The sequence below is a fragment of the Podarcis tiliguerta genome (genome assembly GCF_965153285.1).
Source record: "Podarcis tiliguerta genome assembly, chromosome: 10".
Lineage (NCBI taxonomy): Eukaryota > Metazoa > Chordata > Lepidosauria > Squamata > Lacertidae > Podarcis > Podarcis tiliguerta.
The window spans coordinates 61,864,001-61,889,756 of NC_139543.1; the positions used below are offsets into that span (position 1 = coordinate 61,864,001).

The window sequence follows — 25,756 nt, forward strand, 5'->3', positions numbered from 1 at the left end:
CCAAATACCTGTAGTACAACATGCATTGGGTATTGCTTTTTCTCCCACAGTGGGCAAGAGCCCAAAGCCAACAGTGTGCAAAACTCTACTGAAAAATGTTGGGGGCAGGCTGTCACTCAGTTGTAGAGCACATCCTTTACATGCATGAGGTTCTATCCCATTGGGTTTAATTCATCCTAGTGCTAGGGCAAATGTTCTAGCAGTGCAAAGATTTCTGTGGCACAACAGGAAGTCCTCTGCTTCTTCCCCTCCATGAATATGCTCTATGGGTTCCACCGACCTTCTGGAGCAGATTTGGGGAAGGCACATAAGAGAGGGGAAATTCCCATCGCACAATAACTGGTGGGACTCATTGGAAGAATACCAACCATTATCTCCAGATGTGCCTGAGTGGGGGCACCAAAGTTTGCCTTAAAAAAAACAACCCAACCCACTTCAGACAAAGTTTGGTGACATTCAGTGAGAGGTTTTGCCTTCCGCAAGTGATGTCCGAACAGACAGTGGGATTTGTATCTGGGTAGATGGGTTGTGGTGAAGTGTGCAATCTGCTTTACATTAATGCTGCCCACACTTACCAGACATCTTTGCAACAACGCGTCAGCAGGGGCGTGTGGGTCTTATGTCATCGCCCATCCATCACGCCGGATGTCAAACCCGTCCTGTACCTCCCATCAACAGCCTTCACGGGATCGTTCACATCAAAACGGGCAGTTTATCCGAAGTGCTACTGTATGGAAAGAATTTTCCTCTTCCCCTCCCATCATTGCATCGTAGCTTCTTCCCTTAAAAGAGAGAGAGAGAGAGAGAAATATGAAAATAGATGTCAAGTTGATATAGTACCAAGATCGGACTTGTTTTTTCTTCAGCCTTAAACATTTTGATTTGTTTTGAGCTTAGCTCTCACTCCCTTTTTTGCCATTTGGTTCTTAGCATTTGTGCTTATTTATGGCCTCTGCATATAATGGCCACATGCCTTGTTTTCACAGATGGTCAATGAAAGATCCCCCCTCCCCTCTCCCTTCTATTGTAGCCTGATTTTTCGGTTTTGCTATATTTGTCACACTGCCACTGCTCACAGCTAGCGAGTGCCCACGCATGGTAGAGATTGATTATCAGATGGATTTGGGTATATGTACTTTCCTCTGCTCTCAGTTTTTGCATAGATGGCTTCGATTCTTTATATATAAAGCATTTTTAAATAATAATAATAATATTAAAGTGGGGGTATTCTACCCCATTGGCTTTTGCCAACGCATGGATTTATTTATTTGTTTGTCGTATCACCAAGAAACTCAGGGTGGCTCACAATTTTAAAGCAATAATGCACACTTCCTTGTTTATTGGCTCCCCTCGTTGACTGGTTTTAAGCAGGCTCTCTAAAGACCTGGCTATATACGTCTACTTTTAACTGAGAAAGGTGCTGCTGTTTTATGCCTTTCAGTTGTGTCTTTCACCACTGCTGCAAAAATTTTTTAGTGTGAACATTGCATTCGGCTTCTAACCTGTTTTAATGATGATTTCATTTGTTGACTGCTTAGAGGGGCTTTGCTTTGGCCCTGCAGCAAAGTGGTATTAAAATATGCAGATGAATAAAACACGGGGGGATATAGATATAGATATATAGATATAGATATAGATATAGATATAGATATAGGTACAGGTATAGGTACAGGTATAGGTACAGGTACAGGTATAGAGATAGATAGAGATAGAGATAGAGATAGATGAGAAACTTAAAAGAAGAAGAGGAAATCTCAAAAGCAAAATATCCAACAATAATTGAAAACAATCAAAATCTTAAAAAATAAATTACAAAATTCTAAAGCATACCCAAAATGCAAGAGATAAAGCAGAACTTCTTGCACTGAGGCCCCCCAGATACTGCTGGGCCTGGACTCAGTCTCCCAGCATCCATTATCATATGGCCAGGAATGATGCGAATTGGACTCCAACAACAGCTGGAGGGCTGCAGGTTCACCACTCCTAATTTATACCATAGTCTGGGTGCCACAGCAGAGAAGGCTCTGCCCTGTGTACCTACCAGCCAGTTTTATTTTGATGTTATTTCTCACTTTTATTTATCACCTTTCCCTCTAAGGACCTCAGGACCCAGTTCCCTGTCCCCTGAGTCCATCCTCCGAACAACCTAGTGAGGTAGGTTAGGCTGAGAAACAGAGGGTGCTGAGTCATTGTTGTTTTTCTGAAAAGGGGGCATTAGGCCAAATAAGATTGGGGACCTCTGCTTTAGTGGAAGAAACTGCAATTAAAGTACTATATCTTCTTGTTCTTCTTTGGCGATCACTCGTAGCCAAGTAAGATTGTCTTCCAATTGGAGAACAGTCTTTACCAAAGGTGTCATGGGCCTTGAAGACAAACTCAAGACGCAAGGGAGAAACGTGCTAAGAGGAAGGCACGCTTGGCAAATCCACACCATGATCAGCTCCTGCCTGGAAACCAATGTCCCCACTGTGGAAGGACATGTGGTTCCAGAATTGGCCTCCACAGTCACTTACGGACTCATTGTTAAAACCGTGTTTATGGAAGACAATCTTACTTGGCTATGAGTGATCACCAAAGAACATAGCTATGTAGACTTTCCCATCTCTGGTTATCTTCCTCCCTTCTTTCCTGCAGCACAGTGTTACATGTTGCTAAATTTTAGGAGCTTGGCCTGCTTCCCCCCAACGTATTGTGATGCCATATCCAGGCCAATAGATTTGAAACTGGTACGAACTGCAGTAAGAGAGGGATTAGGCTTCCCCTGTGTCTCAAGCTGTCAGTCTGACACCTTCTGCCATCACTTGGATGCAGCTGAATGGCAGGCGAGATCTAGCATCTTCATAAGGAAACTTGCCAGGCCTAAGAATGTGATTAAAACCCATCCTTTTATTTCCACAAATCTCTCTGCCTTCCCACACGCTTGTTTATTTGTTATTGTTCTGTTTTTGAATTATGCACATAAATGGCCCTTCGCACTATTTAAAATTTCCCAGGAACCACGCAACCAATTTTGCTGCAGCACAAGTAATAATCGTAAATCGCGTTGCACACTCGGAACACACTTTTGCAAGCAAGATACGGAATTTTCTCAATACGTATTTGAAGGAATGCCACACGTCCCCAGAAATCATGTGCGACAGCATGCCCGTGATATCTGATGTTGACTTAGCTGTGCATTAACTTTCAAAACATTCTGTTTGAAGATCTGATTATTGCAGTGTTCAAATTATTCAGATTACTACACAACTAGGTGATATTAGGGACACGGGTGGCGCTGTGGGTTAAACCACAGAGCCTAGGACTTGCCGATCAGAAGGTTGGTGGTTCAAATCGCTGCAACGGGGTGAGCTCCCGCGACGGGGTCCCTGCTCCTGCCAACCTATCAGTTCAAAAGCATGTCAAAGTGCAAGTAGATAAATAGGTACCACTCCGGCAGGAAGGTAAATGGTGTTTCCATGCGCTGCTCTGGTTCGCCAGAAGTGGCTTAGTCATGCTGGCCACATGACCCAGAAGCTGTACACCGGCTCCCTTGGCCAATAAAGTGAGATGAGCGCAGCAACCCCAGAGTCAGTCACGACTGGACCTAATGGTCAGGGGTCCCTTTACCTTTTTAGGTGATATTACGGAAGGGGTAGAGAGAGATAAGGAGATAGGGTTAGTGCAGAGATTTTCAACCTTTTTGAGTCCACGGCTCCTTTGACCAACTACACCCTTTCTAGGACAGCCCTGTGGGGCTCAGGAACCCAGGTATGTCACAACCTTGCCTGCCAAGCTGGCAGCCCCTCACCCTTTTTCAAACACCCTCCCTTGTGGAGTGTTTCGCCAGCCTCCTCTCCTTGGGAGTCCTCCAGGCAGCCGCTGTAGCCACCCCTGGGCTGCTGCAACAAACAGCTGTGTAAGACATGAAAGGGCATCAGAGGAGGCAGGGAAGGGAAGAGGGACGGAGACCAGTGTTGCCCACGGCACACTGGTTGAAAACCTGTGGGTTAGCGGATCCCATTTAGATTTTCCCCACCCCCTTTTTTTACCATTCGATTTACTGCCTGATGAAAATGTTCTCAAAGCATCTACCTTTAACAGGGGTAGATAACAGGGTAATGTTTCCACAAGGGAAGCAGCAAACCATTGTCAGCCGCAGCTTGAACTGGGAACTTCATGGTATGAGTCGAGGAGCTAAACTGCCCAGGACTCCATGTGCCCAAGCCCTAAACCCTTTGTAGAAGGAGTTTGGCTTCATCCAAAAAAGCTGCAGCCTTTTATATTCTTTCATTGGACGGACGCACCATAAATAATCCCCACCCCCCACCCCATAAACTCACAAATCCAGTGCTCTCTGTACATTCCAGGCCTAGAGGACAAGTGATAGGGCTTCTGGGCAGAGGAAATAATTACAACAAAAAGCATTAGTGGCATTTTCAGCTTCTTTAATACATTCCCAGGGAAGTTGCGGTTGATGGAATGGATGTTGAGCCATTTTAGACATGTGCAGCACTGCTGAGCGACTGAGTCACCCTATTGTTTAGTAAACAATTACCAGCAAAGCACAGTCTGCGTCCTGACTTTCTGTTTACATGAAAGCAGCTACTCCCTATCCTGTGTGGGCTGCAAATTTCATCCCTCTCCATTTTTTATTTTTTTTAATGCCACCCCTCCCATCTAAACGTTAACCCCTTGATTGCAAGGACCTCTCTGGTTCAGGAGAAAACGAAGGCAGCCAGATAAATGCTTTTACACAGCTTAGGTTTTAAGAAAGTGATTGTGTGTGTGTGACATCTTTTGCTTGCAATGCAAAACAGTTAAGTGCATTCAGCTCCCATGGATATGGGGCTTCAGTGAATAGTACTGTGTACGTGGCTTGTGCCAATTCTGTTTTTCCAGCATAGCTGTCATTTATAAAATACCAGGTTTGTGTGGAGGGAGGATTTGCATATCGTTGCATGGACTCTTCTTCACTGGAGGTTTTTAATCAGAAGTTTGCTGGCCATCTGTCATGGATATGATTCCTGCATCCATATGGATAGCTGAGATTCCTGCATTGCAGGGGGTTGGTCTAGATGACCCCGGCGGGTCTCTTCCAACTCTACAATTCTAGGATTCTATGAACGCTGGAAGGAGAGAGAAGCCCGTTTTAGGGCTGGTGGGTGAGTTTCGCACTTTAGCGCTGTGGTGTCTCCGAAGGCAGCACTCTCCCTACTGCAAAATGAGGGCGATAATCTACCTTATAGGGTTGTTGTTACGGCGAAACTGATTGATGTGTGCAAAGCATGTGTTAAAAACCTTGTGTAAATAACAAAAGGAGATAAACTCATGACCAGGTGTGAATAAGAACCAGGTTCAATAGGTCAGTGTCAACTGTGCTTGAGGGCCGGTTGGAGTCTGAAGAAAGTGTTATTTATTGAACACCAAATGGATCTTCTTTTTCGAACCGATCTGCTAAAAGCTTTGCAGCCAGGCTTTCAAGCCACCCATGTTCCAGCCAAGAGCAGGGACCAGAGAGAACACTTTAAAACTAAGCTGTCATACAATTCCACCCCAAAAGAGGTCTGAAAATAAGGTCGGAATTTGTTTCCCTCTCCCCCACTCGCTGCTCTTAAGTCTACTTTTAGCTCCTATGGGTGCCTTTTTCTTTTCTTTCTTTTTTGGATAAGCAAGGGAGAGTTTAAGCGGCTGAAGAAGGCACTGGTTTGTGGTGGGTTGGTTTTTTTTTCAATTTTAACTTCAATACAAACAAGAAAAGCGGGTCTGGGGTGGGGGCAGAAACCTCCTGACTGATAAATCTTAGTTCCATTATAAATAATCTTTTGTCTACTTTGGTGGTCCGGGGAGTTTATATAATTGGAAGGTTAAAGCCCTTCTTTGTTGCTATTTCCCTGTTCATTAGAACAGTCGAAAACAATAAAGCGGGGCCACCAGAACGAGGGCTAACAATAACCGAGTCAACATTTGAAAGTCTCACTCTATTTTATCATTTCACGCATGGGTTTTATAGCTCTGTAAACTACATTTAAGCACATCAGAGCTCAGCCTGTTGCAACAACTGATCCTGTTTCTGTTTTATGGCATGTTTTTCTGCACAACAGTCATTGTCAAGGCAATGGCCAGAGATAAGAGGTGGCACAGTCCATAGTGTCATAGGATCATAGAGTTGGAAGGGATCCCTGAGAGTAATCTAGTCCAGCCTCCTGCAATACAGGACTCTCAACTAAAACATCCATGACAGATGGCCAATGTTGACCTGGTGAGACACGTTGAGTGGTCCTATCCACAGCTTGGTTATGATGTCCAAAAAAAGAGAGGAAAACTTCAAATCTAGGAACATAGGAAGCTAAGCCAGATCATTGGTCTGTCTAGTTCAGTGTTGTGTATGCTGACTGACAGAAGTTCTCCAGGATTTCAGTCAGGCCCAGAATGCCAGCACCCCAATGGTAACTCACTCATAGTCCTCATGAAAATGCACTAGCACTTTAGTGTGAATTTCTCCCCATACACACATTTTGGTTTTTTGGTTTTTTAAAAGATATATTGTATTAAATTCCCCCACCCCCCAAAAAAAATCCCACATAAACATTCCAATACACAATAGATTTTTCTTTTGTTTTGTCAACATCCCATCCCATTTTGCATGGTGTTTCCTTGGTGTTTATTATTTGTCCCCCTTGTTGCTCCCTGTCTTCCCTCTCTTGGATCATAACAACAATACAACAATCTCTCATGCCTTCCTGCTCATGAATTCATCATACTATAATATTTCTTTAAATAGTCCAAAAAAGGCTTGCATTCTTCCATGAAGCAATGATCATACCAATTTTTGGTATGCAATTTCCTCTAATGCAATGCAATTCAGTATGCCGTTTTCACTAGTATATGCATTCTTACATGCAGTTTACCTAAGTGTGAACATTCTTGTACACACCATTTGGCTGGACAACTGCATTGCAAAATTCAGAGAGGTGTGAACTTTGAAGGATGGCTATGTTTCAGTTTGCACATATTTTTCCTCCAGAAAGTGCAAGGCTGTGTACAAATTCCTAGCTTAAAACACAGCTGGGTCATTCTTTTTTTAAAAAAATGGATCAAAGCTGGCTTGAGAGAAAACCCATCAAAAGGCAGCATTTCATGAGAAACGACAGGCTAGATATAGATTGTGGATAACATCATATGTACACCCCTCCCGCAACTAGCATATTGGATGCAGAATAAACAGGAGTGTGTCCACAGCCTAAATTTAGTAGGCTTGCCTTTAGAGTGCAAGCTGATTCAAATTTCCCCCCTACCCCTAGTTGCAATGCAGCCTCCTTTGTGCAGACTGGAAGTCAGGCTTCGCCAGACCTCAAGGATTCCCACCTCACCAACCCTCTCCCCGCAGTCATCTCAGCTTGGTCTCTCTCTCTCACACACACACTGCATTTGGCAAAAGGCAGAGAAGAACATGAGGTTGGGGAGCTGTGTCTGAGCCGACACTTTTTGGCACTCTCTGGGCTGGCTTGCAGCCCCACAAGTGTGTGTGTGTGTGTGTATTATCTGCAAGGCAGCAAATGTGAATGAAATGTATGCCTGCCTTTGGAAGAGGGAGTGGAGATGGCAGGAGAAGGAGCCGAGTACTGTGGATGGAGAGCTGGAATGAAATTTTAACCTTGAATTACGCAGTTAGAGAAGAGCTTTTTGGCAAACGGAGCTCGCAGCTCTCTAGGATTTTGCCAGTGCTACCCTGGCCAAGAGAACATTTCGGCGGAGGAATTCCACTTTCAGCCTTGCATTCACTTGGCCAAACCCAGCTGTAGAGTATTACCGCGTTGGGTGTGGGGGGTAGGGGGTGGGGAAAACCATGCACTTGAATCTTGAGCCATCACCCAGTTAGACTGAAGTACTTGTGTGTGCATCCAGCTAATTCTCCTGGAAGAACTAGAGAACGAAAGGCCAATTCAGCGCTATGGCGTCCGTGCAGCAACTGCCGGCAATCGCTCCTGTGGGGCAGGGTTCCACATGGCAGCTGTTTCGCTTGGAAGACACTTTCCATATGGTTCAAGCTAATCGTTTGGAGGCTCTGCTCTCCATTCCTGGAGGCCACCAGGAGTATGCAGTGCTGCTGTGGGGAATCTCTCAGTGGGGAGGTCAAGCCACATGCTTAGCAGCTGTCAAAAGGAGTGGAAGGTCCTGCTCACATATTCATCCCAGCTATGAGCTCCCGTGTGGTGGGAACATGCACCCTCCCCTCCAAGTAATGAAATTGCAAGTGATCTCAGCTACAAATGCAATTCCCTCAGTTTCCACAATCTTTTCATCCTGGGGACAGGATTGCAGAAATCACGCAAATCTTGTATACCTAGGGCTTGCCGATCAGAAGGTCGGTGGTTCAAATCCCCGCGACGGGGTTAGCTCTCGTTGCTCGGTCCCTGCCCAGCCAACCTAGCAATTCAAAACCACAAAGTGCAAGTAGATAAATAGGTACCGCTCCGGCGGGAAGGTAAACGGTGTTTCCGTGCGCTGCTCTGGTTTGCCAGAAGCGGCTTAGTCATGCTGGCCACATGACCCGGAAGCTGTACGCCGGCCAGTAAAGAGAGATGAGTGCCGCAACCCCAGAGTTGTCCGCGACTGGACCTAACGGTCGGGGGTCCCTTTACCTTTACCTAGGTAGTACATGCTTTTCCACAGCCCCTGCCGTCTTCTGTCTGAACATCGCCGGATAAGGCCTGGAACTAGGGCTTTTTCCAAAATGGAAATTTCAATATAAATTTGGCAAGGAGGAACACCTCAGGAGTTATGGGGGAAGCCAAAGATGTTTTCAATGGGGGAAAGCCAGTGTGACCTAGTGTGACCTAAACCATCTCCTTACAAATAGAGAGCTGAAAATAGAGGCTACAAATAGTGTCAAGGCCTGATCCACATCGCAAACCGTTAAGAGTTTCTAATAGTTTCGGAAATGGCCATGTTCCAGCCAGCCAGCTATGATTAATGGGTGCATTTTGATGTGCAAACTTGAAACCATTGTGCTTCCCCCTTTGGAACCGCTAAATGGGTTTCGCAAGATGAAGGTAGGATGCCCCTCTGTCAGCGAGCTGCAGTTAATTTGTGAGTGGGCAGGGACAGGAAAGAGGATCCTCTTCCTTTGTTGACAGAGTGATGCCATGAACATAAATTGAAATATCCTCCTGGAAAGTGCGTAGCCCAGCAGACAGGAGATTGCCACCCACCTCTTTCTTCTTCTAAAGCAAAACAGGTTAGCTGCTGCATTTCTGCTTAATTTTGCCCTGGTTCCATTCATTATATGGTCTTTTTGATTAGCACTATGCCAAAGCCTGCCCTCCAGTTTTCCAAAAGTTTCCCACCACACTTCCTTGTTCCTTCCTCATTCACAGGTTACTTAGAATTTATGAGGGTGCGTGGTGGCTGAGCCTGGTGTTTGTGTGTGTTTCTTTCCATTAATGCAGTGTTTCCCAGTGTTTGAGCTTTTGGACTACAGTTCCCATCATCCCTGACCACTGGTCCTGCTAGCTAGGGATGATGGGAGTTGTAGTCCAAAAAGAGCTGGAGACCCATGTTTGGGAAACACTGCATTAATGTTCTCTCCAGTGCTCTGCAGCCTCTCCAGGTGTGTGCAATTCCTGATTTGACAAAGCCCCATCTGAGGAGCTACTTCCTGATGGCCTCACCTGGGTTGTAATGGAGACCAAGCACCTGAGACTTGTCACTCTCTGATTGTGTTTGCCATTTGATGGGAATCACAAGTTGGGAGAGCTCTGTTGCACTCAAGTCCCACTTTTGGGCTTCCCATGGGCATCTGGTTGACCACTGGTGGGATAAGATGCTGGGCTAGATGACCATTGGCATCCAGCAGAGCTCTTCTTACCTGCATTTGCTCCTGGTACGTTTCCAGAAATTCAAAGTGTTGGTGCTGACATCTAAAGCCCTAAATGGCTTTGGCTCTGTATACCTGAAGGAGCATCTCCACTCCCATCATTCAGCTTGGACACTGAGGTCCAGCTCTGAGGGCCTTCTGGTGGTTCCCTCACTGCGAGACGTGAAGCTACAGGGAACCAGGCAGAGGGCCTTGTGATACGCCCTCACATCAGATGTCAAGAAGATAAGTAGCTATACAACCTTTAGAAGACATCTGAAGGCAGCCCTGTATCAGGAAGTTTTAAAAGTTTAAAGTTTCATTTGTGTTTTTGTATATGCTGGAAGTTGTTGAGCTTTGGGGGGGGGCAAATTTGTTGGGCTTTTTTGTTGTTTTGGCCAAAAGTAACATTGCCAAAAATGGCACTGCCAACATGGGTTGCCATACATCCAGATTTTTCTGGACATTTTGCTGATTTACACCTGGACACTGCTTCTGACAACTGTATTCCGGGTTTGTCCTTGAAATTACAGACATATGGCAACCATACTAGAAGCTGCCCAGAGTAGCTGGCGCAACCCAGTCAGATGGGTGGGGTACTATTATTGTTATTATTATTATTTATTACATTTCTGTCTTCTTAAGGTGGAGAGTGTGGTCGCACCTAGAAGCATCAGGGTGACCACTCTTTTACCTTAAAAATAAATAAATTCATACTGATTTCTCTAACGGTAACAGGTGACAGGAAAGAAAGGTCCTATTCTGTTAGAGTAGACAATTCTGGGACAGAGATAGCAATATAAATAACCAGTACAAGGCAGCTTCCTAAAACGTTCCAAAAATATTTATACCTTGCTTCAAAAACCCACAAATTAGGCACCAGCCACTAAACCCTAAAAGAAAATATTACAGTGCAATCCGAACAACATAAATTTGAGGGCCAAAGCAGATTAAGCGTAGTTTGTTACATATGAGTGAAGTTTATTACATAGCAAGGGGCCTTTTCGTTTTATTGGGTCATCACTCTAACTCTGCATCCTGGAAAAGACGATGGTTCCTTCACAGAGTATCTGCATGCAGAAGGTCCCAGGTTCAGTCCCTCCAAGTGGGGCTGGAAGAGACCTCTGCCTTAAACCATAGCAAGCTGCTACCAGTCAGAATCTATATTGCTGAGCTATATGGGCCAAATGCCTGATTCTGTCTAAGACAGCATCCTGTGTTCCTACTTGAGAAAGGTGCAGTGGCATCAGGTCCCAGGTTCAGTCCCTCAGGCAGGGCTGAGAAGGGTTCCTATCAAGGAGCCCTAGAGAGCAGCTGCCAATCCGAGCAGGAAATACTGAGCTTGATGGAGCCATAATCTGACTCGATATAAGCTGGCTTCCTATGTTCCCCCACCACCATCTGTCTCGTTGACTAATGCCCACATGAACTACAGTGCCGAACTGAATTCAACAACCCGGAAATACTGTGGCAATCTTCAGCTTGAGACACACACGCCGCAAAGCCAAAAGTATTGTTCATTACTTATGCCTCTTGAAAACTTTCCTGTTCCTTTCACTCAAACACCCTGCTACGTCCCGGCTGAGCTTTCGCTCCCCTCTTTGATTTAAAAACCCTTTTTAATTTATGGATTACCGTGTCCTCTGCTTTAAAAACCGAATAACTTGTTTTGCTCACGAGGGTGTTCTTGCTTTTGTTTTGCTTTGGGCTTGTTTTTTTTCTTCTTCTTTTTCTTCCTTTAGCCGCGTTAATTTCGTTCAGTGCATCAGCCGCAGCAGAGATTGGTTAAGTGCGACGGCTGGGCCTCCTCAGCCTTGGAGGCCGCTCTGTTGTTTTATAATTAAAGCTTTTTGCAACTCACTTTTCACCTCCTCTGCCCCGCTGCCAACTCTCGCATGCCATCCCTCTCCCTTTGCTCAGCACCGAGATTGACTGAAGGTTCACTTAAGTCATGGCTCAAAGGGGCATAACGAAAGCATAGCTGACTGTTTTGACATCGCTCGGCTTCAGAGTGACAGCCTCTGAGAATTATCTCAACTTTCCCTTTGATGGCGACTAATTGAATTATTTTATTATACTGCATGTTTTAGTAGTGGGGGGTTAGGGGTCGCCTTGTCGCTGAAACAGAGTCTCCGGTTCCTCCCCCCCTCCCCCTTATCGCTCCTGCGTTCTGCGGAGAGAGGCAACCGAAAGCCAGGCAGGTTGAACTGTGTGCGGCTTGCGAAAAGGAGGGCTGCCTTTGCTTTGCACGTTTCAGTTCTGCAGCACCGCAGCGCTCCCGTAACTGGGTGTGGAGGGGGAGGAAAGGAACATTTCCCAGCAATGATGAATGCAGGTATTGCACTCAGAGAAAGGTGCAGGCCCCGGCTAGCCTCTTCCAAGGCCCCACAGTGGAGGCATCGTTCTCCTCCAAGCCAAGTGCACAGCACTAATCCTGGCCACACAATGCTTTTGGCTATAGGATTTGCGGGAAAGCCATGTTTGTAAACACACTGCAGGCGCATTCCCGAGCTCTGAGCATGCCGCGGGGTTTGAGAGGCTCCTCCTTGGTCTTGCTGGGCATAACCCGTTCCCAGAACTAGACTTTGAGCATGGTCTCTGACATAGGAGAGGAGCGGTATTTGTGGTGGGGGTGGTGGTGGGGGGAGTGGTTATGCACAAAGCAGGCCTGCACAACATGTGAACCACAAAGCATGTCACAGCCATGGAGAGCAACCGCCCAGGGGTCGCACAAATCACTGGCGTGCTGTATGCAAATTTGCAAGTTTTCTCTTTGAATCCCACTCTGCCTCTTTAGTTGCTGTGTTTAGTTGCTGTGCTGTATTACGGATTCTATGTGTTTCTTTAATATGCATTTTTACCAATCCTTACTGTCATATATATTTCCCTTCCCGGCCTCTCACACAGGATCTTTCCTTGTGTAGCAAGTGACGCCGCTCTCATCTATTTCCCATCACCTTTTGCCCTCTGTTTGTTGTCTTGAGGATGATAGTGTTTCTCCACTGCTAATGGGTATATTTTCCCCCTCAGTTCTCCACCCCACCCCTACAACACCCAAGGCGTTGTTCAGACACCATCAAATAGCCAAATCTTGTTGGCGTCATTGCACCAAATGAAGGAGATTCTGACTGAAGATCAGGAGGAACTTTCTGGTGGTGCAAGATGTCCGACAGTGGAAGGGACTTCCTCAGAAGGTGTTGGACCCTCCTTCACTGAAGGGTTTTTAAGCAGAGGTTGGATGGCCATCTGTCGAGGATTGTTTAACTGTGATTCCTGCATTGTAGGGTGTTGGACTAGATTCCTTCCAACCCTACAATTCTGTGAAATAAGTGTGAGGGAAATGTTTCTTGTCCTCACCCTGGAATGTTGTGGGCGAAACAGTTTTAAGGAAAATGGATGAGAAAGTGATTGTCGCAGTGATGAGTGGGGTGAAAATTTCACCCATTTGTAAAGGTACTCCTGAAAAATCATCAGAAGGGATTGTTGCCGTTTACATCCTGTGAACAAGGTAGTCATTTCTGACTCAGAGTTATTTCCTTTGGCTATTTTCTCAGTTGCCTTACTTGCATCTCAGACAAGGACAGGGATAAAAATTAACATCAGGAATGACCCTGGCATACTTTTAACTTCCTATCACTGTTAAGTTTTACAAGGTTTTTCAGAGGCAAGTATCCATCGGGCCCACCAGAAAAATTAGCATCTTAAATTGCCCTGTGGGTTGCTAAACTAAACCCACTTTTCAGTGCACTGAATTCCACCAGAAACATTTGAACCGCTTGTGGAACATGCTAGCTAAGCGCTTGCAATGTGTGTCAAACTAATCTGAATTTCACAAGCTTACTCATCCTCGGCTAATAAAGCTGTATTTTTAAATGGGAGGAGTGAATGTTCAAGCCATGATACTTCCAACTCATAAAACCTCCCAAAAATAATTGTGTTATTCTCCCCCCCCCCCTCGGGCATTCACCCCACTTTCATTTACTTTTCCAACCCAACCATCTTCTTCCTTATTTTCTAACCCTCCTTCTCTGGGGAATCTTGCAAATTACCTATGATCTTTGTGGTTCCATTGCGTGTTAATAAAAAGACTCCTTTGTGCCCGCTCTTCTCTCCCCACCCAGGACAAAACGACACTGGAGAACCTGACTCAACAGTTGGCAGTCAAACAGAATGAAGACGGGAAGTTTAGCCACGCTATGATGGATTTCAACATGAGCGGAGACTCTGATGGTCAGTAGCGGAGCGCTTTGCCTTATTCCCAGCTGTGCCTGTACATCCACTGCCGGTGGAGAGAGAACATTGATCTCCTTGCTACTTAGCGCATGGCGAGGAGACACCCACTAAACAAAGCTGGCGATGTGCGATGCTGAAAGTCTGTGGGTGAATTTTTCATGCTGTCATAGTAAACGCCATTGCCAAAGTTTAGACCACGTCTCTGGCTCTGTGAAGATGAGATGAAAGATGCAAACAGAAATAGGTTTTGGAAGAATGAGATCAGTTGCAGAAGTGATCAGTTAGCAGAACCGATTGGCCGCAAGACAGGCGCACTCTGGGACTGTAGAAGCTGTTTGAGTTGCATGAACCTTTCGTGTTGTCTGTACCACTGCAGAGGTGTCCGTGCATGAAAAGACAGGCGGCCATGAACAAGCATTATGTTGGCTTGTTACATCCGATTCATACATGACAGGGCAGGGGGTTAGATGTTCACCAGGGTGGTGAAGTGGTTAGAGTGTTGAAACTGATTGAACTTCCATTGCCATGGAGCTCACCAGGTGAATTTTGACCTGTCAGCCTAACCTACCTCACAGGGGAATTGTGAGGATAAAATAGAGGGGCCATGTACACTGCCATGAGCTCCTTAGCAGGAAAGCCGGGATATATCTTTGTGATGCTGCCCAAAAAAAAGACCCTTTGCTGTTAGGAAGCAAAGCACTGCCTAGTCACAAAATAATCCGCAAATAAATAAATAAATGCAGATGGCGTTTTAGAACGGATACCCTCCCCACCCTCATACCAAGATAAAAGCCTATGGCACTATCCTGCATTATGTGGAGACAGTGTAACCGTGGGTAGCATTCCCACGCCCCACTTCTTTTACTCAAGTGGCTGGCAATTCTCTGGGAGGAGCAGAAGAATGGGAATGTGTGGAACCTCCTTCCACCATTCACTAAGGAAGCATTCCCTATAGAGACCAAACTTGGGCAATTCTTTCCCTGCGGAAAAAGAGAGGAAGGGAAGACTGTGCAAACTGGAGGTGTGTACATTTGGACCTCAGCATTGACTACCATCAACAACTATGTTTGTGTGATTATATGGTGGAGGGAAAGCACACAAGTGCCCTTATCCACCATGCCGTAAAGCTGTACAACAAGTACGTGTCTTAACTGAGAAAATGGGAGATGCAGGAATTCATGCTGCAGTGATGAACCCTCCTGAGTAAGATTTAAAGCTATGCTTGAGGAGGCAGCTTATAACAATGAAATATCCTTTGTTCCCTGCCTTTTCTGCCCTCCCACCCCCATCGTTTTAGGAAGCGCAGGTGTCTCAGAATCTCGGATTTATCGGGAGTCCAGAGGGCGTGGCAGCAACGAACCCCACATCAAGCGCCCAATGAATGCCTTCATGGTATGGGCAAAAGACGAGCGGAGGAAGATCCTGCAGGCTTTCCCGGATATGCACAACTCCAACATCAGCAAAATACTGGGTAAGGCAATGAAAAACAGGAGCAGCAGTTCTCCAGCAGGGCTCTGTTGTTTGGACTGGGTGTAATATCAACTGGACACCCATCTGGTTCCGCAAAAGCCATTCTGTGCTTAACTCAGAACGAGGTGGCAGAATTCTGGACTGCACCATTTCATAGCGCAGCGAGGTGTCTCCTAAATGAACTGTGGCCAAGATGGCCAAGAGACCATCTTGTCCAAATGTAGCTGACTTTGCACTCAGATCAGTATCTGAGGCTTCTTCCACTTTCAGGAGTGAAGGTGGGCCATTTTGGGTGTTGGATATGGGGTATGGCTTCTTTGGGGTTGTGTTTTTTGTCTTATTAATCTTTGTAGCTCAAGGGTCACCCAACATTTGGGCCAGTAGGCACATCTGGAATTTTGAGATGGTGTTGTGGGCACGAGCCACAAAATGGCTGCCTTGGGGCATGGCATGACACAAAATGGGTGCCATGCATCAGCCGCCCCATCACTAGGGGAGGAAATGTGCTCCCATCAGCCACTCCTGAGCTCACTCACAAAGAGAAGCTCTTTGCACCTCTCCTTTGTTCAGAAATGATGGGTGAATGGATGTCCACTCCTGGCATCTAATGAAAAGTGGGCATGTTTAAGGGGGCATATTCAGCGTAGGAGAGGCTGAGCCAGGGCAAACAGAACCTGAGGAGAAAGAGCAAAAATTCTCTATTGTGCTGAGGTTTTTTGAGGAGACAACTAATGTGTTCTTTCATGAGTGCTGCAGAAGGCACATTGGTGACCCCTGTTGCAGAATTTTATGTGGATTTTACACAACATTTTGATGTTTGTGTTATTATTGGGTTTTTCCCCAACCCACCTTGGGACCAAAATACAAGATATTGTTATTAGTAATTGAAACACTTCTGAAAGTTCCTCTGTGTGAAAAGCTCTTTTAGTAATGAACATGAGAAAGAGGACTTGGCTACACATTTCTCTCTAGAATGTGAGTTTGCAGTTTTCAGGGAGTTGTGTTTGATCTGTTGTGTGTGCATCCTTCCCATAATCTGTAGCTGTGCAGTCTACAATTCCGGCTTTTCAAATGTGTAAAGGTAAAGGGACCCCTGACCATTAGGTCCAGTCGCAGACGACTCTGGGGTTGCAGCGCTCATCTCGCTTTATTGGCCGAGGGAGCTGGCGTACAGCTTCTGGGTCAAGTGGCCAGCATGACTAAACCACTTCTGGTGAACCAGGGCAGCACAGGAAACACCGTTTACCTTCCCGCCAGAGTGGTACCTATTTATCTACTTGCACTTTGACGTGCTTTCAAACTGCTAGGTTGGCAGGAGCAGGGACCAAGCAACAGGAGCTCACCCCATTGCGGGGATTCGAACCGCCGACCTTCTGATCGGCAAGTCCTAGGCTCTGTGGTTTAACCCACAGCGCCACCCGCATCCTTTCAAATGTGTAGGTTGACTCAATTTCACATGGGCAAGTTGGCCGCTGGAGAAATTCTGTTGGGAGCAGGATTTGTGTGACCACTGTTGGATTCTTCATTCTACAGATTCACAGAGGCCTATATACTAGCTGTCAGTTATAGATGGCAGGTAGGGTGGCTTTAATAGGGCACCTGAATTGACTAGATTAGTCGGAAGAAAGTGAGATAAGGAGTCTACATTTGTTCCCGGGAAGATAACACTTGCATATGCTAGCAGAAGGGATTTAAAGGCAGTTAGTGGCTGTGAGATTAAGCCCATGAGTCAGGAGGAAAAACAGTTTGGCTGGGTCTTTGCATTTAAGAGCTGTCCTGATTAAACCTACCTTTAAGCAATCGTCTTCAGGAATTGGTCAGATCACCGCAAACATCATCTCCTCCACTTTTCCATACAGAAAGTACAAAGGGAACTTGGATGTTTTCTCCCCATCTTAACTGATTGTTTGGGATAACAACCTCCAACAGCACGCTGCTAATTCATTCCACTTAAAATAGGCCCTTGAGCCGGGCTGACATTTTACTCAGTCTCTGGGGGATCCGCGTTGACATTTTAAAGGGCTTCTAAGCATTTTATAATACCCTCCAAATCTGGTTTTAATAAACCATTTCGGCTAAGAAATTTAACATAAGGAATCACCTTTTACTGTTTAGCACTAGGCCAGGCCAGTGTGGGGAAGGAGGGAAATGCGGCGAGCGTATCGCGAGCATCTTTTTCCGATTAAATATACAGTACGTGGAGTGTAACATGCAAATCCATTCCAGATTCTCATAGAGATGACAGCCCTGCTTAGCTCTCAAAACTTCTTGCACTCACTGCAAGTGAGTGGCGAGGTCTGAAAGCAAGCGAAAGTGAGAGATTGCTTTCCTTTGAAGCATCAGAGGATAAAGGGGGGAATCTCTTCCTCCTCTGCAATAAAGAGGGGGTGAGGCGCTCTCCTCTTCCCCTGATGGAAATGTTGGAAAGGTCCCTTCTGGGCTGCCAAAGGCCACTTTTTGAACTCAGCAGGGAGTTCTCTATTAACTTGGGGAAGGAGAGGGAGTTGGAAGCTCGTAGATCAACCAGGTACTCGGGTCTCTTTGCAAGAATGGCACAGTTGTTCTAACTCACCATCGTCATCGTTCTTCCTTCTTTCTGGCACTGGGGTCAGGTGTCTGAAGTTTCACACTGACTGTGGGTTATGTGAGACTGTTGCTCAACCAGGCTGTGTGTGTGTTCTCTCTCTATATGTCTCCAGTACTACAGTGCTATTCTATCCTGGGATTAAATTTTGACACTTTTGATATTATGCTCTGAACATTTAAAAAAAAAATGGGGGGGGAGTACCAATGCATGGATTTGTTAGCAAAGTCATCTGCGCACATGTTTGTCATCCATCTGTTCATTGGTACGTAAACTGGTGTATCCGATTTTTATTTCACTTTTTGCAAAAACGGCTTGTTAAGAAACCTTGTTGTCATTTTTAAGAAGTGTTTCAGTCTCTCAGTGTTCCCACTCTTAGTCTTTAAGATTCTCTATCTCTCTTTCTTGTGTGAATGTGTGTCTGTCTGTCTGTCTCTCTCTCTCTCTGTGTGTGTGTGTGTGTATTGCAGTTAATTGGAAAAAAATTAAAATACAATTTTCTGTATTCAGCCATTTTTATAGGAGTGTGAAATAGAAGGTCTGAGTTAGCTGGAATCTCTGAATGTTAAGCTGTTTCTCCTATTTGGAAAGTACAGTATGCTGATAACAGCATACTTGCCTTATTTGCATGCAGCCATTCAGGCAGATCTCGCCGAAGCAGTTCACCCAAAGTTACATTGCAACAATAAGCATTAATTAAAAAAGAAGTTGCAATTACAGAAAGACTGGTGTGTTTGTTTCAAGGAAGCCGTAACTGGTTCTTCTCCCTTCCCCGCTCACAGTAGGGCCCTTCGGAAGCCCCTGTGCTGGCCCTTGGGGGAGGCCACTGCTGGGAGCAATGGATGTGGAAGTAGCACTTTACAAAAGAAAAAAACTGAAACTTACAATCTAAATGTCAATGAAGGGAGAGAGCCACAGGTAAACAAGGGATCAATAGGCGCTGGTGGACCTCCGTATCCTTAGACCAGCCTTTGTTAGACTGGCATTAATTAGTTAAATACTTCATGGGAAAAGTGGAAGTGAGATACGATGAGGCAGGTTTCAAGCCTCTGCTGTGCCTTAGCCTATGTATTTGTCAGCCTAGCCTACCTCGCAGGCTGGTTGTGAAAGGAGTTGAGATAAGAAAGATAAAGCTGCAGTCCCCCCCCCCCCGGGGATAAAGGTGGGGGAACTCACCATGAAGTTTGTTTGCTCGTTTATTGCCGGCCCAGTCACAGTGCCCCCCACCCCGGACAAGGTAGTGGCTAAATGTAAGATGTAAGTAATAAACTCAAGCAGACACTGATCTGGATTAGAAATGGCTACCACTTTATTGATTGCAGATTATAGGTGGATTTTTGGCTCAGGTAGTGAGTGTATATCCGTTCCAGCCCCCTCCCCCAGGCAAGAAATAATTTTTAAATTTTATGGTAACTCAGTTCCCCTGAGTTCCTGCTAAAGGGGGGGGGGGGGAACACCCCTGTAAAGCACTTTGGGAGATTGAAACATGCTACAGAAATGATGGCGACAACCAGCTAGTGTTCAGCATGTCGCAATTGGCTAGTTGTGGCGAGTGCTCACTCAGCTTCTGGGTGGCTATTAATTGCTATGGCACAGGGAGCTTTTGCGGGGAAGGCATTTGGAGGCTGCTTGGGCCACCAGTCAAGGAGCCGTGTCCTCCCGCATTCCTTAATACAGGGACCGCACCTGCAGCTGCCCGTCTGTCTGATTCAGCTTCCTTGTGATGCTATTGGCCTTCCTCTGCACCCTAGCCAAGAGGAAGGGAAGCTTTTTGAACCTAAGGGCCACATCACCTTCTGGGAAAGCTTCCAAGGGCCGTGAGAGGCAAAAGGGGGCGAAATAACAAATGCAAGCTTTTAACTTCATACGCTAGGCCGGTTTCTACGCACATTTGCACACACACTCTCCACCCATTAAATAAATAAATAAATAAATAAATAAATAAATACCCTGCCCATCTGGTTGGGGTTCCCCAGCCACGGCACCCAGCAAAATATTAAAATACAATAATTCATCAAACATTAAAAGCTTCCCTAAACAGGGCTGCCTTCAGATGTCTTCTAAAAGTCTGATAGTTGTTTATTTCTTTGACATCTGGTGGGAGGGCATTCCACAGGGCGGGTGCCACTACCGAGAAGGCCCTCTGCCTGGTTCCCTGTAACTTGGCTTCTCGGAGCGAGGGACACGCCAGAAGGCCCTCAGCGCTGGACCTCAGTGTCCGGGATGAACGATGGGGGTGGAGACGCTCGTTCAGGTATATTGGGCCAAAGCCATTTAGGGCTTTAAAGGTCAGCACCAACACTTTGAATTGTGCCCGTAAACATACTGGGAGCCAATGTAGGTCTTTCAGGACCGGTGTTTTATGGTCTCAGTGGCTGCTCCCAGTCACCAGTCTAGCTGCTGCATTCTGGATTAGTTGTAGTTTCCGGGCCACCTTCAAAGGTAGCAAATGGCACCATCGCAGTTGAATGGCACATTCCAGACAGGCAAAAACTCTCAAGGAGCTTGGGGGGAAGGGGGTGTAGCTAGGGAGGGAATGAGGTGTGCTGAGAGTTCCAAGGGCCAGACAGAAAGGCTTGGAGGGCCGCCTTTGTCCAAGCCTGCCAGAGGGAAGAGGGAGTCCTGTGTATACAGATTTCCTGCCCCTTGCAGGGTTCCTGCTTGGTTCCTAGCGTCTTTTTGAGCCCCATCAAAAGAGAAAGGCATACTCGCACCCACCTAGCAAGGCAAATGGAAAACTGGCAGTTAATAATATTAAAAAAACTGAGACTTTCCTAATAGGAGCTATATGGTTTGCTGGTGTTTTTGTTGGAGCAAGGGACAAACGTTTTGCAAAAGGGAGAGAATGTAAGCTTTCTGTAGATCATAAATGGTGCGTGGGGTGTTTGTGATGACCTAGGCATGGTGGAAGTTATAATGTGAGCTAACTGCGGCGAGGAGGAAGGCCACGGCTGTCTCCCAAGTTGATCAGCCCCCACAATGTCCTTGCCACATTTCCACCCAGGGGGTGTTTTCATAGCCAGGGGCTCATCTCTGTTTCCCCAAAGAGGCTGAGCACTACAAGGCTAGCCTGAGTAATATCCCATTGGGTCATTTCTTTTCTCTCCCCCAGCCCAGATTTATGAGCATCATGAGTATTTTGTAAGAACAAAAATCTCTCCACCCAGCTCCATTAGAAAAAGCAACCCGGAGAGCAAATGAACATTGTTCCTCCATTTGTAATATTTTTCTTTTCTCAAATGTTAGCAAAGCATTGCCTAGGACTTGTTCGCTCACACAGCCAGAAAAGGGTTGTTGTTGTTTTTCCCTTAAGACTCATAACTTTAATCACTTGTGTCATTCATCCTCTGGGGCCAATGCAATTATGCATGTGGGTGTTTGCTATATATATATATATATATATATATATATATATATATATATGAGTGCATTATGTGTGTGTACACATGCACATTGTGTACACACACACAACACACAAGTGATTTTAAACAACAGTAAGGAACTCAGGTCACATTACTAATACAGTGGTACCTCAGGTTACATATGCTTCAGGTTACACACTCTGCTAACCCAGAAATAGTGCTTCAGGTTAAGAACTTTGCTTCAGGATAAGAACAGAAATCTGGCTCCAGCGGCGCGGCGGCAGCAGGAGGCCCCATTAGCTAAAGTGGTGCTTGAGGTTAAGAACAGTTTCAGGTTAAGAACGGACCTCTGGAACGAATTAAGTACTTAACCAGAGGTACCACTGTAAGCTGGATGACATTATTAATAAACACATTTGGCAAAAGAGAGACCAGAATGGCAGTGGGGGCAGGAATGGAGTCATTAGTGAGGCTGGATGAATGAATGGCTTTTTGCAGCACATCATAAGCAAAACAGGTCCTATCTCAAGGAGCTACAAGACATGGATGAGAGAAGCCGGTAGTGGCTGGTTCGTTAGGGCAAACGGGGTAATGCTTCACCAACCTCGGCCAGCCCCTGTCTCACTTTCTAGGAATGGAAGAGAAATCTGATTTTGTTTGCATTTTCGTGTGAAACTGCCAAATTAACACTCCAGGTAGCTCCAGCAAGGGAGCAATCCAGCATCCGCCTTGGGCAAAGGAAGGCCACCAGTGACTCTTTTGGAGCTACCAAAAGGATAATTACAATTTGGGAGGGCCATCAAGGTACCACCAGATCAGCTTTTCCCAAACTTGGGTCTCCAGCTGTTTTTTGTCTACAATTCCCATGAACCCTGGAGACCCAAGTTTGGAAAACCTTGTACTAGATCCAAGTGTTACATGGACTGGATCTGGCCCTCGGGTTGCCGCTAGACCACTCCAGGGCTGGAAAGTCCTTTGAAAAGGCTCAGAGATGGACAGATCTCCTTTTTCCTTCTTCCCCCGACAGGCTCTCGCTGGAAGGCTATGACGAACCTTGAGAAGCAGCCGTACTATGAGGAGCAAGCGCGCCTCAGCAAGCAGCACCTGGAGAAGTACCCAGATTACAAGTACAAGCCCAGGCCGAAGCGCACGTGCTTAGTGGACGGGAAGAAGCTGCGGATCGGCGAATACAAGGCAATCATGCGCAATCGGCGTCAAGAGATGAGGCAGTATTTCAATGTTGGGTATGGGCCCTTTGTGGCGGATTTCATATACTTAGGTGGAAAGGGTCTGGGGTAGCTCAGTTGATAGAGCACAAGACTCTTAACCTCAGGATCATGGGTTTGAGTCCCATGTTGGGCAAAGGATTCCTGCATTGCAGGGGTTGGACTAGGTGGCCCTCGTAGTCCCTTCCGACTCTACCGTTCTATGAGTCTATGTGCATTTTAGCCTTGCAGGTGTTATTAGGCATGTAGTGGGAACCTGGAGTTTTCCCGGTGTGGGATGATGGAGAAAAGGGGCCTACAAGTTTGCATCTCTTTTTCTCCTGACTTCTGAGGTTGAGGGGTGGCTCAGTCAGTAGAGCATGAGTCTTTGAATCTCAGAGCTGTGGGTTCGAGCCCAACGTTGGGCAAAAGATTGCAGGAGTTTGGATTAGATGAGCTTTGTGATCCCTTCCAATTCTACAGTTCTAATATTTTAAGGTTTGCTCGCCCAACCACCAGCACATGAGAGCTGTAGCCACTTCAGCTGGAGGGAAGTCAGTTGTGTGCACCCACGCTCATACTTGTAACACAACTTTCAGTGCATCACATGCAGTGATGGACGTGGATGGCTTTAAAAGGGTTGGGCAAATTCCTGGAGGTTGAGGCTGAAAAGGGCTGCTAGGCACGATGGCTACATTCTGACCCCACAGTAGGAGGCAATACGCCAGGATTGCGAATCGCAAGTGGGGAGAGAGCCCTGTCGCACTTGGGACCTGGGCTTCTCATGGGCTGACCATTGTGAGAACAGGAATTCTGGTCGAGATAAGCCTTTTTGGCCTGATTCAGCAGGGCTCCTCTTACATTCAGGACTCAGTATTTGCAAGTTGTTTGCAAGCTTGGTTCTCAGAGGCTGCCCTTACATTCTGTGGGGTGAAAAGCAAGCCATGTAATCAATGACCCCCCTCTTGCTCTTCTTTCTCGGCAAATGCTGTCCACTGGCATACTGCTGCTTCTGAGCACGGAGATTCCATTTAGCTGTCGTGATTGTTAGTAGTCACCAATACAGACCTGTCCCCCTTTGTGAATTTTTCTGGTCCCCTCTCAAAGCCGTCTAAGCCAGTGCTCATCACCTCATCTTCGTGGCAGTGAACTCCTTTAGTTAATTGCAAGTCGGGCCTGCTACAAAATGTTGCGGTGTGGTGCCCTCCAGTTCAGGGTGCCAGCCAGCTAGCCAGTCAGGCCTGCTTTCAAGCTCCACCATTCCGTTCCCATTCGCTTTTGAACCCTATGCAAACGTTCAGTCTCTTCACAGGTAAACGAACACTGCAAAGCCCTGCCCTCCTCTGGTATACCATTTTTACTCAGTTTAGAGCTTTCACTAAGTTTGAAGGCAATGCTCAGAAGCAGAGGACCTCCTGTTCTTCTGGGGGCACCTCGTGGGATTTACGCCCCTGACCATGCAGGGTTCTAAATCATTGAAGGAGCTTCTATGAGGACCAGAGACCAGTGTTTTCCATTTTGCCCTCTAAAAGTCACCTTACTGCTTACTCCACATGCTAGGGTTTGATGCAGCAGTCACACAACGGTAGCCACAATCCATACTGATCCCGCTATTTCTTGACAAATTCATCGGCAGATCCCTACTTTGCAGGGGGTTGAGCTAGATGACCCCCAGGGACTCTACAATTCTTTCAGACACTGTTCTCTCTCAGCCCTACTGGGAGCTGCCAATGATTGAACATGAGACCTTCTGCACGCAAAGCTGATGCTCTACTACTGAGGTACATCCATTCCGTTTGGAGTGCATAAGCAGAACTCCTTATACCTGAACATCAGAAACAGAGGAAAGGATGTGCCTTATAAATAAATATACACTCTTTCCTGTCTTGAATGTTCTGGGGAGAAAGAGCAGGCACTTCATCACTTAATATACAATTAATATATGGAATTCACCGCCACAAGATTTTTTTTATGGCTACTGATAGAGGATGGAGGGAAAATTTGATTCAGTGTGCATTGAAAGCTGGACCAGTCAAATCTGCACTGTCAAAAACAATTTGCAAACCGAAACAAAGAAATATCCTTTGAAATTTTCACTTATCTGAATTTTGCGATTCAGTTCTTCAACAAATAGCATTTGCAAAAATGCATTTATTAGGGGAACGTATGCATTAAAAATGAAGATATAAGGGGAAATATGGGGCAATTGCTTGCAAAGTAGTGTACATTAGTCAAAATATAAAAAATATTTAATAGGAGAAATTCACACTAAAACATTTTCATGAGGATTTTTTTAAAAAACATCATACATCCCTAGGAAATGTGAACTGAATTTAAGACTGGGGGGAAATGAGAAACAAAATTGATATATCCTTCTATCTACTTGCATCTTTCTGAGTTGGTAGAGAACAAACGCCTAGCCGATCTAAAGCTAAGCACTTTTGAGTCCTAGTGGTTTTTTTTTTTCAGCATAAGAGTTAAGTACAGGTTTAAATCTCTCCTGTTGAAATCAAGGAGACTTAAAACTGCTTAACCAGGGCTGGACTGCGCCCAACGTTTTTGGAACGAGAGCTGGCTGTTTGAGCCTGGTTAATGGATGACAGTAATGATGAACAGAGATGAATCTGTCCAGCTACTGCTAAGTGTCACCAGGCAGTATTTTAAACAGCTACAGTGTGCATTGTAATACTAAGCAGCTCAGCCCAGAAATCTGAGCCGCTTAACCCTGTGGTGTTGGCAAGTCCGGTGATCCCACTGGTAAGCGCGGAAACAAACAGAGGGATGTCAGCCAAACCTTGGCATCAGGAGATTAAAAAGAGAGGGAGGGGAGGACCTTTTGGAGAAAGAATAGGCAGCGACAAAGCCTCCAGAATTCCACTTATCTCGCCAACACTGGTGCTTGACAATGTTAGGGCGGGGGGGATTAATCCAGCAATAGTTGAAATGGTATTCAGCTTCCTTACTGAGCTAGCCAAATTCTCTCTCTGCTGGGAGTGGCGCAGATACTTTGGAGTTACCAATAGGTGTGCCCCAAATGAGGTCTTTGCAGCAAGGTGACATCTTAAAG

At 45.9% G+C, this 25,756-nt stretch overlaps 1 protein-coding gene across 19 annotated transcripts in view; it reads left to right on the plus strand.

Moving 5' to 3' along the window:
- Positions 1-25,756, plus strand: part of SOX5 (SRY-box transcription factor 5) — a 1,214,093-nt gene that overhangs the window by 721,437 nt on the left and 466,900 nt on the right. For 14 of the 19 annotated variants that reach the window (XR_014502612.1, XM_083402002.1, XM_083402006.1 and 11 more), the window contains 3 exons: positions 13,957-14,065; positions 15,366-15,539; positions 22,512-22,728. Coding sequence is in view for 18 of the 19 variants with exons in the window: in XM_083402002.1 (XP_083258128.1) it covers positions 13,957-14,065; positions 15,366-15,539; positions 22,512-22,728 (500 nt within the window). In the remaining variant the exon portion in view is untranslated. The remainder of the gene's footprint in view (positions 1-13,956; positions 14,066-15,365; positions 15,540-22,511; positions 22,729-25,756) is intronic. The other 5 variants (XM_083401995.1, XM_083401994.1, XM_083401996.1 and 2 more) reach the window with 1 other exon arrangement.